General features: G+C 48.6%; 1 protein-coding gene across 1 annotated transcript in view; it reads right to left on the bottom strand.

Moving 5' to 3' along the window:
• The window catches only part of TTC6 (tetratricopeptide repeat domain 6), a 475,627-nt gene that overhangs the window by 338,822 nt on the left and 120,439 nt on the right, over positions 1 to 16,366 (bottom strand). Inside the window, exons 8-9 of the mRNA XM_069207716.1 lie at positions 13,195 to 13,354; positions 1,137 to 1,241 (exon numbers count right to left, since the gene is read on the bottom strand). Of these exons, the coding sequence (XP_069063817.1) occupies positions 1,137 to 1,241; positions 13,195 to 13,354 (265 nt within the window). The remainder of the gene's footprint in view (positions 1 to 1,136; positions 1,242 to 13,194; positions 13,355 to 16,366) is intronic.

Here is a 16,366-nt window from a genome sequence, read left to right as displayed (position 1 = left end):
AACCCCTCATGAGCGTGGCTCTCCCTGGTGGGCCTAAACCACATACAGAATATCCAACAGTATCAATTAAAGCAGCTGAGGCCCACTCACCCTCAAACTAAATTGCTTCAAAATTACTTTTGCTTGTATTTGTCTTCCAATGAAAGCTAACCAACAAATGAGGCGTTGTCACACCACTGAACCTCATCCATCCTTATCCAGCGAGGACTCACCGGGCTCTGCAGGATCTTGCAACCTGTCAATCAGCCTTAGCTTGGTTACGGGCAAGGGCCAGAGCAGCTTCAGCTGCTTTGTGTTCTTTTTCTATCAGTGATCAAGTCACTGCTGCAGCTGCTGGGGAGTTCATCAATGCCAGACCTTGTCCCAAACATGAGCAAGGATGGGAAATGCTGTCAACCCCAATGAGAGGTCTCTGTGATGTAAACAAAGAAAACAAGACTTCTTCACAGACTGAAATGCTGCCATCAGTGATGGAATGTATCCAATTCATCAGAGAAAAATCCCTAGGAAGGATCACTAGGAAGGATCCCTAGGAAAGATCCCTAGGAAGGTTCCCTAGGAAGGATCCTTAGTCTTGTGTCATCAAGAGTGACAAATTGGTCCCACCCTGAGTCATTGTCAGGGACAATTGTACTGAGGCCGGCAGCATCATCAGTGTTGTCATCCTGAGCTATCATCACTTCCGGGTTATGGTCCTTCATCACCGCTATCAATACGCCCTGAAGCCCATCAGCAGGCGCAGCACTGTACAGAAGTGGAATAACCAGAGACTTGCCACACATTACTGGACAACCGAGAGCACTTTAATTTAGTTCATCTTTGCAAGTCCCAAATCATCTCTACAATCTGAACGCTTAGTTACATCGCCCAAAGACACTCAGATAAGGGATGATAATAAAAATGTACATCCCAACAGATCTCTCCACTTTTCTCTCCCTCCAGACAAGCGAGCTCATGACCACAACCGTACACAAAATGGTTGAGGAATGATTCGAGCATGTGAATCTATGAAAGATCCAAAGCTGGAAAAATGTCAACATCTACTGCTCACAAGACACAAACACACATAAAACTATAATGCAGTTCGCACACAAGGGGCTAAAAACCAAGGTATAGGTCTGGTCTGTGCCACTCACCGTATACTTCTGAAACAGTACATCCTCTATGGCAGACAGAGGCGCTGAAAACTTTGGAGGAGCTGGAGTCCAAAACATTTTCGTACTTTCGCTGTAGAGGCCAACCTGGGGGTCCATAAACAGGATACGCATTGTAACTTTTTTTTTTTTCCTTCTTTTTAATTGAGAAGTGCAAGGTAATCAACTATTTCATTATTGAAAAAACAAGAAATCCAGTAATTGTGTTCATGACTAATGCTTTCAAGCAATTTACTAAAGTGCTAAACAGTTCTTAGCAATACACCCTCACAGTGCAAAGTACACATAGCATGCTTTACAGCAAGTAAACACAGGAATTTCATTTGTCGCTACCCCTAACATATGAATCACAAAAGTGCTAAGTGGTGCAATGCAAACATAAAGGGCAACATGCTTGATGGAGTGCATAAAAGTGCTGAAGCATGGCCATAGCTTAGCAAGTAGGTGGAGCTGCCTATTCACACACATACACAATCTCCTAACACTTACTATAGTTTGTATACAAACTGATTAAAAGCCTTCCAGAATGCCTACAATTTTGTTAAAGTATTGTTTTTTAGAAAACATAAATACTTAAACAGTCTTATCACAGTCATGTCATTTTAATGCACCAGTGTGCAACAGTAGGTATACCAATAAAGATAACATTTTGAACACATTTCAGAATATGCAAAGAGTACCAACGATGCTTCAGGTTGGAGATTAGTCACCAGCATCTTACTCAAGCACTGAAAAATATTATTCTAAATCAGACAATGCTGGACAAGTAAACTACGTAAGTACCTAATTTTGTATAATAAAACGTTAACATCTTTCTGAATCATCAAAAGGTTATTTATTCTGAAAAACGAAATTGTCCTCAAGATCTAATATCCTTTGTTCCATTTCCTGCAGTCTTGTCGATCTCTGAGCCAAGAGCTCCTCTATCTAAACAATTTCTGATGGAGGGAGGAAATGTCTTGAGTCCTTTTCATAACCCTCTCCTCTCTGAGGATGCTCTCAGGTAAATGATGAGGGTCTCTATCTGCATCGCCCCCACCGACCCATCCTGGGGTAGCTGAGCTGGTGCAGAGAGAGCTGCAGCTCGCGGAGGCAAAGGATCCCAGCGAGAAGCGACTCGAGAGCAGGACCTCCCTCTCTGTAACATGTGTAGTCCCTTCTGAGGCCGGACTGGTCTTGCTTCTAGTCTCACTGCTTCTGACTTCTGCTTGGACCAGAGCTGTAATTAGAGCCTCAGAGCCTGACCTGCCTTGTAGTGGAGATTGCCTTCTTTCTCTCTTATGCACATTCTGCGTGGTCCATCGCCGGAGCCACAGCTATGTTGCCGGGGGCAGGCAGCGCATGCGCGGAGCCCGGCTCCTGCAGAGGGACATCTTTAGGTGAAGATTCCCACTCTGTGTTGAATGAACTACAACTCCCCTCCTGTTCCACAGTCAGGTTAGATCTTCAGAAGGATGCCTTTGGTGCTGCTGCTTTCATAACACAGGACTTTTGTGGTTTTTGTGACTGAAGTTTTCCTTTTGGAAAGCTGGGGCGAGAGATGAGTCACCATTGCGAGGGGACCCCTGTGGAAGCTGTGACCTCGAGTCTGGTCCCTCTCACTGGCCACACATACTCTAACTCCCTGAGAGCAGCCACGCCAGGCTCTGTGTGCTTTCCACGGGAGGGAGAGGACGGGGGGATTCACATCTGACATCGGGCAGGCTGGACTGTGCCCTTGGTGGAAAGTGGTCCTGAACTCTTTTCAGCTCAGTAAGAGGGCACTGCAGGATTTACAAAGGGGCTGGATCTTTCCTGAAGGGGCAAAAGGAGGTGGGAGGCATGGCTCCTATGCTTCCCAATCATTTTTAAGCCACAGATGTCTATTTAATTCTCTTCATATTTAGATGGCTGAGACTCACACATTGAAAGTTACTGATCTCAAATCCATTCAGCAAAACCAAACACTGCAAGACTTTAAATGTGTTTTGTGTGACAGGTTCATCTTCAAACGCTTTAAAACATTACATAAAACAGAAGACACCTACCGATAAATAAATTACATTCGGGTGTAGACTGTTAAAGACAAATGAAGGTAAATGCATAGACGCTAAGTGCACCTACCTCGTACTAAGCAAAGCTTCGAGAAAGTTCAATCAACGGAGTAATAGGCACTGCTTAAATGATTGGGACTTTACAGATACCGAGTCCCATAATTTGTATTTCTGGGTTCCATATAGACACCCTTCGCTCTCCTGCAGGTGCATCCCTGGCGATGACACTCTCACTAGAAGGCAAGGGGCCGAGGGCTCAGTTACTAGGAAGGGGCTTGTGACAGGTGTTTGCCTCTCATTACTTATCCAGCTGTCTCACCCCAGGCAGCTTCCTATGGATTGTTACCGGCGCCTTCATGTCTTCAGGGCGCTACCTTCAGCAGAGCTGGAGGGGGGTTTCACATTTTCACTCAAGGCTTCTTTTTAATCAAGAATGTCTAACTGACATAAGTAGGAGGCCACGTTTAAAATACTGTCTTTAACAGGAATGCCTTTCTCACGCATCATTAACCACGCAATGCATTTACCAAGCAGTGCCTTTACCACACATCTTTACAATGGAAGGTACGTATATTTAAGGAATGTTTCTGTTTATTTAAATGTATATACAAGCACATAAACACAAACATATATATATATACATATATGTATATATATATATATATATATACATATATATATATATATATATATATATATATGACAGTCAAAATTGGGAGCACCCTGTCTTCCATTCCAGCATTTGTGACCCCAAGGCATCATGGTAAATGCAGTCATTAGCACAAATTTGAATAGAGTTTTGAAAGTTTTTCACCATAAGTTGGTGCGGCGAGTGCCGTATCTTCGCACACAGGCACCATGATGCCTTGGGGTCACTAATGCTGGAATGGAAGACAGGGTGCTCCCCATTTTGACTGTTGTAATTAAGGCTCCCGTGAGCCTCTGAGCTGACGAGCTCGGGTGAAGCACCTGTGCGCCTTCTTGAGTGGTACTTAAACCTGTGAATACTTTCAAGGCGGCATTTCAAGCAACCCCGCCAGCTACACGTTGCTCTTCGCTGATGACGGCCAAATAGCCAGAAACACGTGTCCGAAGATACGGCACTCGCCGCACCAACTTATGGTGAAAAACTTTCAAAACTCTATTCAAATTCGTGCTAATGACTGCATTTACCATGATGCCTTGGGGTCACAAATGCTGGAATGGAAGACAGGGTGCTCCCCATTTTGACATATATATATATATATATATATATATATTTATGGTATAGGTATATGAGCACTAATGATATATGCGTAGTAAAGGTGTATGCGCGATAAAGGTGTATGCGCGGTAAAGGTGTATGCGGGGTAAAGGTGTATGCGGGGTAAAGGTGTATGCGGGGTAAAGGTGTATGCGGGGTAAAGGTGTATGCAGGGTAAAGGTGTATGCAGGGTAAAGGTGTATGCAGGGTAAAGGTGTATGCAGGGTAAAGGTGTATGCAGGGTAAAGGTGTATGCAGGGTAAAGGTGTATGCGGGGTAGAGCTATATGCGTGGTGAAGGTATATGCGTGGTAAAGGTATATGCGTGGTAAAGGTATATGCGTAGTAAAAGTATATGAGCGGTAAGAACGAGTTACTTACCTTCGGTAACGACTTTTCTGGTGGATACATTAGCTACCTGTGGATTCCTCACCTCATGAATACTCCCATGGCGCCAGCATTCGACGGAAATCTTCTTACTAGTCTCTGCACGTCGACGAGGACGTCACTGTCTCGCACGCGACGCCGTCTGACGTCATACAGGCAATAAGAGGTCCTCGACGACGTGCAGACGTCAGTACCAATCATTTTTTACGTGCATGAGAACAACCAGGCAGTGCAATGAAAGAGCAAGGCAACATCCATTATATTGTAAAATACACCACATTGTATGAATAACTGTAAATCTTTTTATGTACACATATATATATATATATAAAACTCTCTCTTTTAAAATATATACACACACCAAGTATATACATAAAGATATATACACATATACACATATATATATACAAATATATTATATATATACATCTATTGCACCCTCAAGGACCAAGAGGAGCGCACTCAAGGATTACTTGGCAAGACCATAAAGGCAACGGGGAGGCGGGTGGGACCGTGAGGAATCCACAGGTAGCTAATGTATCCACCAGAAAAGTCGTTACCGAAGGTAAGTAACTCGTTCTTCTGATGGATACAACTACCTGTGGATTCCTCACCTCATGAATAGAGTCCCAAAGCAGTACCACGCCCGACGGTGGGTGCCTAAATGGTCAAACCAAGAAATCCTGCAGCACTGACCGTGCAAAATGGCCGTCCCTTCTAACCTCAGAATCTAAACAGTAATGTTTTGCAAAAGTGTGAAGGGACGACCAAGTTGCGGCCTTGCAGATGTCGACCACAGGAACACCTCTGGCCAAGGCCGAAGTGGCCGACTTAGCTCTGGTGGAATGAGCTCTAATGCCCTCAGGAGGATCCTTCTTTGCCAAAGAGTAACATATTTTAATGCAAAGAACAACCCACCTGGATAGTGTTCTCTTGTGGACTGCCTTTCCTCTCCTCTTGCCCACGTATCCAATAAACAGCTGATCCTCCAGCCTGAAATCCCTTGTTCTATCGATAAAGAAGCTCAACGCTCTCTTTGGGTCCAGACGGTGCAGTCTTTCTTCCTCTTTGGAAGGATGAGGCGGAGGATAGAACGTGGACAAAGTAATTGCCTGAGCCAAATGGAAGGGTGAAACAACCTTCGGGAGGAAAGCAGCCTTGGTCCTCAACACCACCTTATCCCCATAAAAAGTTGTATAAGGGGGTTTTACTGATAAGGCCTGCAACTCACTCACTCTCCTTGCTGATGTTATAGCTATCAGGAAGACTGTTTTTAAAACCAAATACCTCAAGGGGCAAGAATGCATAGGTTCAAAAGGGGACCCCATAAGGAAAGTCAGGACTAAGGACAAATCCCATTGCGGCATAACGAATGGCTTTGGAGGATATTGATTTAGAAGACCTTTCAAGAATCTGATAACAATAGGGGATTTAAATAAAGATGGTTGGTCTGGAAGACATATGAAGGCTGACAAGGCCGATAAATAACCTTTAATGGTAGCCACTGCACAACCTTTTTGCGCCAGAGATAGAGCAAAAGACAAAATGTCCGATAGATGAGCATGTAAGGGATCAATCTGCCTCTCTCCACACCACGCAACAAATTTAGACCACCTATTAGCGTAGATAGATTTAGTGGAGTGTCGCCTGGCCGCTAATATAACATCCACTACCTCAGGCGGGAGAGAGAAGGAACTCAGGTTGCCCCGTTCAATCTCCAGGCATGTAGGTGCAGACTCTGGAGGTTGGGGTGTAGAACCTGCCCCTGCGACTGTGAGAGGAGGTCTGCCCTGAAAGGGAGACGGAGCGGCGGGCACGTTGAGAGTTGGAGAAGGTCGGAGTACCACACCCTCCTTGGCCAATCCGGAGCTATTAAGATTACTAGAGCCCGGTCTTGGCGAATCTTCCTCAATACTCGAGGAATCAAGGGTATGGGAGGAAACGCGTAAAGCAACTGGCCGCACCAGGTCATTTGAAACGCATCCCTCAACGCTTCCTGCATCGGATACTGAAGGCTGCAGAACAACGGACAATGCGCGTTCTCTCGAGTGGCGAACAGATCTACCCGAGGAAACCCCCACTTCTGGAAGATTAAACGGACTTGATCTGGATGGAGACGCCACTCGTGGTCTGCCGAGAAGTGGCGACTGAGACTGTCCGCACGCACGTTCAAAACTCCGGCCAGATGGTTTGCTATCAAGCAAATCCGATGGTCCTTTGCCCAGGACCATAGTCGAAGAGCTTCTCTGCAGAGAAGGTACGACCCCACTCCTCCCTGCTTGTTTATGTACCACATCGTGGTAGTATTGTCCGTTAGGACCTGTACCGACTGACCACGAAGGGAAGGGAGGAAGGCCTTGAGAGCCAGACGTACAGCCCGTAACTCTAACAGATTGATGTGAAACATCTGTTCCTCTGGAGACCAAAGACCTTTGATCTCCAGATCCCCCAGATGAGCTCCCCACCCTAGAGTGGAAGCATCCGTTATGACTGTTGTCACTGGTGGCGACTGCTGGAACGGCTTTCCTTGTGAAAGATTGTTGCTTGCAATCCACCACTTCAAATCCACAGCAGCATCTCTGGAGATCTTGACAGTACCCTCTAGATCCCCTCTGTGTTGAGACCACTGCCTTCGGAGGCACCACTGAAGAGCCCTCATGTGCCAGCGAGCATGCGTGACCAACAGAATGCAGGAGGCAAAAAGACCGAGCAGACGAAGGACCTTGAGGACTGGAACTACCGCTCCATTTCGAAACATTGGAACCAAATCCTGAATATCTTGAATCCGCTGAGGCGGAGGAAAGGCCCGACCCAATGTTGTATCCAGTACTGCCCCTATGAACAGGAGGCGCTGAGAGGGCTCCAGGTGAGATTTGGGCTCGTTCACCGAAAAGCCCAGGTCGAACAACAACTGGGTTGTTGACTGCAGATGACGCAACACAAGCTCCGGGGACTTGGCTTTGATTAACCAATCGTCCAAGTAAGGGAATACTGCTATCCCCTTCCTTCTGAGCTCTGCCGCAACCACCGACATCACCTTCGTGAAGACTCGAGGTGCTGAAGTAAGACCAAACGGAAGGACCGCAAACTGGTAGTGTTGCGATCCCACCACAAACCGGAGATACTTCCTGTGTGACTTGAGTATCGGGATATGAAAGTAAGCATCCTGCAAGTCGACAGACACCATCCAGTCTTCCATGTTCAACGCCAAAAGCACCTGTGCTAGGGTCAGCATCTTGAACTTTTCCTGCTTGAGGAACCAATTCAAGATCCTCAGGTCCAGAATTGGTCTCAAACGACCATCCTTCTTGGGAATCAGGAAATACCTTGAGTAAACTCCTTGACCCCTTTCCTGCTCCGGGACCAACTCCACCGCGCCCTTTAAAAGGAGGACTTCTACCTCCTGTTCTAGCAACAGGAGGTGTTCTTGTGAACAATACGAAGGGCGGGGCGGGATGAGGGGCGGAAACTCCCGAAAGGGAAGGGTGTAGCCTTTTCCCACAACACTGAGAACCCAAGTGTCCGACGTAACAGTCTCCCATTTGGTGAGAAAATGCTGTAATCTTCCCCCTACAGGAGAGGAGTGAGTGGGAAATGGTGGAAGCCTAAGGCTGCTTCCCCTGCTGCACCCCGCCAGAGGATGAGGAAGAGGCAGAGTGCTGCTGAGAAGCTCCCCTGGTGCGGACCCTGCCCCTCCCCCTAAAAGATCTATAGGGATGGGAAGAGGCAGGTTGCTGATATCTTCCCCGAAAGGAAGAGGAGGAAGAGCCACGCCCAAATCCACGAAACCTCCTGAAGAATCTGGAAGAGGCCGTGGAAGAAGGAGCTTGGAGTCCCAGCGACTTAGCCGTGGCCCTGCTCTCCTTAAACCGTTCCAAGGCCGAATCAGCCTTAGCCCCAAACAGTTTGTCCCCATCAAACGGGAGATCCAACAATGTGGACTGTACATCTGCCGAAAAGCCCGAGTTACGGAGCCAGGCCTGTCTCCTTTCCACCACAGTTGTGCCCATTGCTCTGGCTACCGAGTCGGTGGTATCCAGTCCCGTCTGGATAATTTGGGTCGCAGCAGCCTGAGCATCAGAGACAAGATCCAAAAGACCCTGGGGAAGCTCTGTAAACGAAGAGGAGATGTCATCCATCAGAGCATGAATATACCTCCCCAGGATACAGGTTGCATTGGTGGCTTTTAAAGCCAGACTGCAGGACGAAAAAATCTTCTTCGACTGCGCCTCCAGCTTTTTTGAATCTCTGTCCCCCGGCACCGTCGGAAAAGAACCAGGCGCTGACTTGGACGAACAGGAGGCCTGCACAACCAAGCTCTCCGGCGTAGGGTGCCTAGATAGGAAACCAGGATCAGTTGGAGCCGTCCGATACCTCCTGGCCACGGCTCTGTGAACTGCTGGGGAAGATGCCGGCTTCTTCCACACCTCTAAAACCGGATCCAGCAGAGCGTCATTAAAAGGTAATAGAGGCTCCGCCGCAGCTGAGGCCGGATGCAACACCTCTGTCAAAAGGTTTTGTTTCCCCTCCACCACCGGCAAAGGCAGGTCCAAAAAACTAGCTGCCTTCCGTACCACTGTATGAAAGGAAGCAGCTTCCTCGGTATATTCCCCCGGGGACGAAAGGTCCCACTCAGGGGAAGTGTCCAGCCCACTGGCCGACTCCAGTCCACGCAGCCCATCACCCGAGTCCTCTAGCTCTCCTTCCTCTAGGGCTCGTTGGTACTCCTGCTCCTCTAGTACCCGGAGAGCACGCCTCCTTGAATGCAGTCGTTGCTCAATCCGCGGAGTCGACAATACCTCCGCCGAAGTCGGAGATCGGCGCCGATCTTCCGAAGCCACCGACGCCGCATCCGGCGCCACAGGTAACTTCGGCGCCGACTGAAGAGCAGATGAAACGGATGGACCCACCGGAGTCACAGGCCGAAATCTCGACGTCGACGGGATGGAAATCCCTGGGGCCAATCCCTCCGAAGCCATCGGAGCGGCCACCGGCGCCGACACTGGCGCCGAGCCCACGTTCCCAAACGGGAGAAAGGGCATAAAGGGTGCCGGCCGAAGAGGCGCAGGATCACCCAAAGAAAAGGCCAAAGGCCCAGCCGGAGCACCCCCTGGAGCCATCTGTTGGAAGATGGCATACATCGCATTCAAGAATGCGGAACTATCGGCTCCAGGGGTGGGAAAAGCCGGATACTGGGGTGCCTGACTCGGAGGCGACCCCGACGCCGGCCTCGGCGTCTGCGCCGGAGAAAACACCTGAGGCTCCAATACCTCAATCACCGACGCCTGTCCAGGCGAAGTTGGAGACGTCGGAGAGAGCAACGGCGTCGAAGGATGCGGCGTCACCGTGGGGCTGACCTCCCATGTCCTCCGGCGCCGATCCGGAGACCTGGAACGAGCCTCCCTTGAATGACGCCGAGATTCTCTACGGCGCCGGGAGTCTCGATGACGCCGATGTCTTGGAGAAGACTTTTTCTTGTGATGCTTCTCCTTTGACTTGGCCATAAACAGCTTCGCCTCGCGTTCTTTAATGGCCTTCGGATTCATGTGCTGACACGAATCACAAGTCGAGACGTCGTGGTCGGAGCTCAAACACCAAAGGCAATCGGAATGAGGATCCGTCACCGACATCTTGCCTCCACACTCACGACAAGGCTTAAATCCAGACTTTCTCTGCGACATTATTTCCACAGAGAAAGAGTACGCAGCAAGATATACACTGTAACCGCAAGAGTAACAGTTGCTCCCTCGAAGATAACCGTTTCGAATGCACGGAAAAAAGGGAACTGACGTCTGCACGTCGTCGAGGACCTCTTATTGCCTGTATGACGTCAGACGGCGTCGCGTGCGAGACAGTGACGTCCTCGTCGACGTGCAGAGACTAGTAAGAAGATTTCCGTCGAATGCTGGCGCCATGGGAGTATTCATGAGGTGAGGAATCCACAGGTAGTTGTATCCATCAGAAAGGAATGGGTTATAAAGGTATGAGTGGTAAAGGCATGGGTGGTAAAGGCAAGGGTGGTAAAGGCAAGGGTGGTAAAGCTGTATGGGTGGTAAAGGCATAGGTTGTAAAGTAATGGGTGGTAAAGGTATATGCATGGTAAAGACATGGGTTGTAAAAGCATGGGTTATAAAGGTATGAGTGGTAAAGGCATGGGTGGTAAAGGCATATGAGTGGTAAAGGCATATGGGTGGTAAAGGCATATGGGTGGTAAAGGCATATGGGTGGTAAAGGCATATGTGTGGAAAAGGCATATGTGTGGAAAAGGCATATGTGTGGAAAAGGCATATGTGTGGTAAAGGCATGGGTGGAAAAGGCATGGGTGGAAAAGGCATATGTGTGGTGAAGGCATATGCGTGGTAAAGGCATAGGTGATAAAGGCATAGGTGATAAAGGCATGGGTGGGAAAGGTAGATGTGTGGTAAAGGCATGGGTGGGAAAGGCATGGCAGGTTAAGACATGGGTGGTAAAGGTATATGTGTGGTAAAGGTATATGTGTGGTAAAGGCATGGGTGGTAAAGGCATGGCAGGTTAAGACATGGGTGGTAAAGGTATATGTGTGGTAAAGGCATGTGTGGTAAAGGCATGTGTGGTAAAGGCATGTGTGGTAAAGGCATGTGTGGTAAAGGCATGGGTGGTAAAGGCATGGGTGGTAAAGGCAGATGCGTGGTAAAGGTAGATGCGTGGTAAAGGTAGATGCGTGGTAAAGGTAGATGCGTGGTAAAGGTAGATGCGTGGTAAAGGTAGATGCGCGGTAAAGGCATAGGTGGGAAAGGTAGGTGCGTGGTAAAGGCATGGATGGTAAAGGCATATGCGTGGTAAAGGCAGATGCGTGGTAAAGGCAGATGGGTGGTAAAGGCAGATGGGTGGTAAAGGCAGATGGGTGGTAAAGGCAGATGGGTGGGAAAGGCATGGGTGGGAAGGTAGGTGGGTGGTAAAGGCATGGGTGGGAAAGGTAGGTGTGTGGTAAAGGCATGGGTGGTAAAGGCATATGGGTGGGAAAGGCATGGGTGGTAAGGGCATGGGTGGTAAGGTAGATGCGTGGTAAAGGCATGGGTGGTAAAGGGATATGTGTGGTAAAGGGATATGCGTGGTAAAGGCATGGGTGGTAAAGGCATGGGTGGTAAAGGTATATGTGTGGTAAAGGCATGGGAGGTAAAGGTATATGCGTGGTAAAGGTATATGGGTGGTAAAGGTATATGGGTGGTAAAGGTATGGGTGGTAAAGGCATGGTCGGTAAAGGTATATGCGTGGTAAAGGCATGGGTGGTGAAGGCATGCGTGGTAAAGGGATATGCGTGGTAAAGGCATGGGTGGTAAAGGCATGCGTGGTAAAGGGATATGCGTGGTAAAGGCATGGGTGGTGAAGGCATGGGTCATACAGCTATATCTGTGGGTCTAGTGCCACCTACAGACGTCTGCGTCAAGTGACCTGGGAGAAAGTCCAGACCTTGGCATTGGTGAACCATTGATGGAAAGCCGCAGCCTTGAAGCCCGCTCCAGCCCACCTGAGAGAAGTGAACATGTAACTGAGCCCCTGAACCTAGGGCAGTTCATCAGACGGAGGGCTCAGTCAAGACAGAGCGACGGGGAGCACCCCTGAGGCTGCACAGTAACCCCTGTTTTGTACCTCAGTCCCCTCTCCTAACTATGAAGGGGTGGATTACCAGAAAGGTGGAAACATGCTGCTACTGCAGAAGGGGATGTTTCTCAGATGCCGCGGTGGTAACCACATCCATGATGAAGGTTATTACTAACACACACTGCACTCAGCACACACATGAAGCTGTGGGTTGTGGCCACAGGCGGTATGCGCATTCAACCAGACATGCCCAGGGTCCACGAACTGCTGTACCAGAGCTAGTTTAAGGTCTGTCTAGGATGTGTGCCTGTGGTCTGCTTGCTGACATGTTAAGATGGACACACCGAGTGGGGCGTGTGCCTTGAGTGTACGTTAGATGAATGAGAAGCTGCGTGTGCTATTGGCCACGAGTTACACCTAGACACAGGTCACCACATCCTTACTTACAGCCCATACTGCCTGGTGGGTGGACACTCAAGGATGTCCCACTGCTCCAGACTTCCTCTCAGAAGGCACATCCTACAGTCTCTGTAGCTACATAAGTCCAGCAGATTGGCCTTTCCATTTCATGTGAAGCAGGTACTGGGCAAGTTCTCAGGTGACTGAAAATGGCAAATAAACTTTCCTGAACTTTACAGCCAGGGCTGAGAAGAATGTGCAGTAGTTGTAAGATGAGGGTGGAGAGGGGCTCACATGGTCTTAGATCACGTCTTCTCTTCTCAGAGTGTGGATCTGAGCAGAAGAGGGAACGTCTGGTGATATCACAAGCACACATTACATGTCAAGGCCTTCCTCACCTTTCCTCCGACAAGCTCCAAGCGGGGGCCCTCCACGTAGTACTCTGCCACTCTCTGCCACTCCTCCAGACTATCATGGGTTCGAGGGGGGAGCACCACCACACTGTCCTTTCCATGGGGGTCCAACAGCGCAGAGACAGCAAGTCCTTCCTGGAAAACGCTGCATCCACAAACACATTAGAGAAAAAACGTGTTTCAGGGTTAGTCTGGTCTATCATATGGGTGTAGAAATTAAGTCAAAAACACATCACATCTCCTCCTGAGCAGCATTTCTACAGGTGCACCACAAATCTATTGAATCAATAAAGTTTTACAAGAGCTGTAGAAGTCACTAGTGGTGACAGAGCTCCAGCGCGCTTGCAAAGTGACGTGACTTGTCCAAGAACACATAGAGTGTCAGCAAAGTAGAAAACAAGGCTTACCATTAGCTACGGTTCTCCAGCGTCTTTTATAGATACACCTGTTTGAATCATTCCCTGGTATTTGGCTGAAAATGTCTGTAATCAGTGGGTTATACACTCAAACCAGCACTGGCCCAGCGGCGGACTGTGTGAGTCGATTCACCTCATAAAATGACCAGAATGTCAGAGTTTATTCTCCCCCAAGAGGCTCCATGGCACAGTCTGTCCAGGCAGGTAACATAACAGAGAGCGTCAGAAGGGGAGGAGGGACTGCCGTGTGGATCTACGAGAGATACCAATGCAGAAGTCTGTGGGTACAGGTAAGTAACTCGCCCCTTCTCTAGTCCTGGGTCTTTCATACATGCACATGCTTGAGTCATGAATAGAAAAGCAGAGATTGGTGGGAAGAAGGTCACCTGAGCAGACAATACCATATAGTACTGCCTGTCCAGCCACTGTTTGCGACCTGGACCTGGACCTGGACCTGGACCTGGACCTGGCCCGGACTCAGCAGCAAGAGGGTAAATCTTCTCTACAGAAGAAACTGCTGCCATAGGCACACTGGGGCTTATATGCAAAGGGAATTTACATTCAGGGCCAAATTTATCTTTTTTTAACACCAGCTAGGGTTTCTCTAAAGGATTCCTAGCAGGTGTAAACCCATTTGCAGCTCAGAAGACTTCTGCAAGTAGATCAATGTGACATTATTTGATATTAAAAGTGCAGCTGCCAGAGGTGTGCTGAGGGCGCCAGATGCTGGCAGGAATGATACCAGTGCGGATCCTCCGATGCTGAACACAGTATGACCATGTAATGTTGGGAGTATCTGGTACACGCACTATTTGCCACCAAACAATTTCCAGACTTTCTTTGGAAAGGTTGAGCTGTTCACAGATCAGATGTTCAGTTATCGGGGGTCCACGCCCAGAGACTGACGTGATTCCCACTCACTGCACGAAAGGCCGAGACCACTCATCATTTGTGCATTAAATACGAACAAGGCACTCTTCAGTGTTCTCCTTACGCAACTCCTGTGCACTTGCTGAGACCAATGGAGGTGGGCGAGCCGGACAAATTACAGGAAGAGCCGAGCCAGGGGTCTCTCATGGCTGTAAGGGCCCAAGAACAAGCGAGCACCCACAGCATGACATACAATGGGGAGGAACTCGGAGAAGGTGCTGGAGGGAAGGTCCACCTTCCTTGCTGGGTATGATGTCAGTGCTGTCCTCACTCTGGAGAAGAATGAACGGACAGTGCTGCAGAGCTCAGTGCACCCGCTGCCTGTCATCCACAACCTGGACCTCCCCCATCCCATCCTCCATCCCTCGATCATCCTTCCAGCAGCTGTGAACGTCCTGGTGATGGTGGCTCCCCAATGAAGGGGCGGGCTTCTTGCACTCTCTCTAAGGGCCAGATGTAGCAAAGCTTTAGCGAGTCGCAAACGGCGAAAATCGCCGTTTGCGAGTCGCTAAAGCCACTTTGAGATGTAGAAATGCATTTTGCGAGTCGGAACCTACTCGCAAAATGCATTTCCGAGTCGCAAATAGGAAGGGGTGTTCCCTTCCTATTTGTGAGTCGCAATGCGATGTAATTCCATTTGCGACCGCGAATGCGGTCGCAAATGGACTTGCAGTTACCATCCACTTGAAGTGGATGGTAACCCAGTCGCAAACGGGAAGGGGTCCCCACGGGACCCTTTCCCCTTTGTGTCTGGCATAAAAAAATATTTTTCAGAGCAGGCAGTGGTCCAATGGACCACTACCTGCCCTGAAAAATACCGAAACTAAAGGTTTCGGTTTATTTTTCAAAGTGCAGCTCGTTTTCCTTTAAGGAAAACGGGTTGCACTTTGAAAAAAAAAAACTGCTTTATTTAAAAGCAGTCACGGACATGGTGGTCTGCTGTGTCCAGCAGGCCTCCATCCCCATGAATGCCCCTACTCGCAATGGGGGTCGCAAATTGCGACCCACCTCATTAATATTAATGAGGTGGGTCTTTGCGACCCCATAGCGACTCGCAGATGGTGTCTGAGACACCGTTCTGCATCCTAAATTGCGAGTTGCAATCTGCCTTCTTGCTACATCTGGCCCTTAGTTTCCTGCTGAGCCAAGTGCTCTACAAAGCCAGGATTTCTTTAGTCTGCAAGTTCTTTTACGGAAAATCTAATTGACCTGTTGAGGTCGATCACTGATAACTTTCACACTGTCCAGACCTGAAAGGGTGGGGATCCAGGGAGGACCCTGGCATTGACACTGGATTCCACAGGTGGCCAGCTTGAGAAAAGAAAAATACTGCTCATTTGTTCATGTTTCAAGAGTCTGCAAGGGCCGGGGTGGTACACTTAAAGAGAACTTCATATAAAGTCATCTGTATGTATTTGTAACATGACGTTTCTGTTTTTCTTTACTGTACTTTTCAGTCCGAGATCATTATGGCAGCTCTGGAGAAGGTTTAAAGTGATTTCTCCTTATGTTTTCTGTTCAAAGTATGTACTGATTAAGGGGAGGAAATATCAGCTGCTTGGTCCTGTCCCTTAAGCTCTGGAGCGCTTTAGATGAGCATCAGTCGCATCACACAAGGTCACATTCATGTTTCGTTGGCACGGCAACTTGCCCTAAACCACAGAATGTTGATCCGACGCAGAGACTTACCCTTGTTCCAAAGTCATCAGCTCAGACCACAGGGCCACATTCCCCTCCCCAGTCGCCTCAGTGTTTTTAGACTTTTAACACAACAATGGTTTTCACAGCCTGTAAAAAGGAACACAGTTTTA

This window comes from Pleurodeles waltl, chromosome 9 (assembly GCF_031143425.1).
Source record: "Pleurodeles waltl isolate 20211129_DDA chromosome 9, aPleWal1.hap1.20221129, whole genome shotgun sequence".
Lineage (NCBI taxonomy): Eukaryota > Metazoa > Chordata > Amphibia > Caudata > Salamandridae > Pleurodeles > Pleurodeles waltl.
The sequence above is the reverse complement of the archived record's forward strand: the minus strand, read 5'-3'. Positions and strand labels throughout refer to the sequence as shown.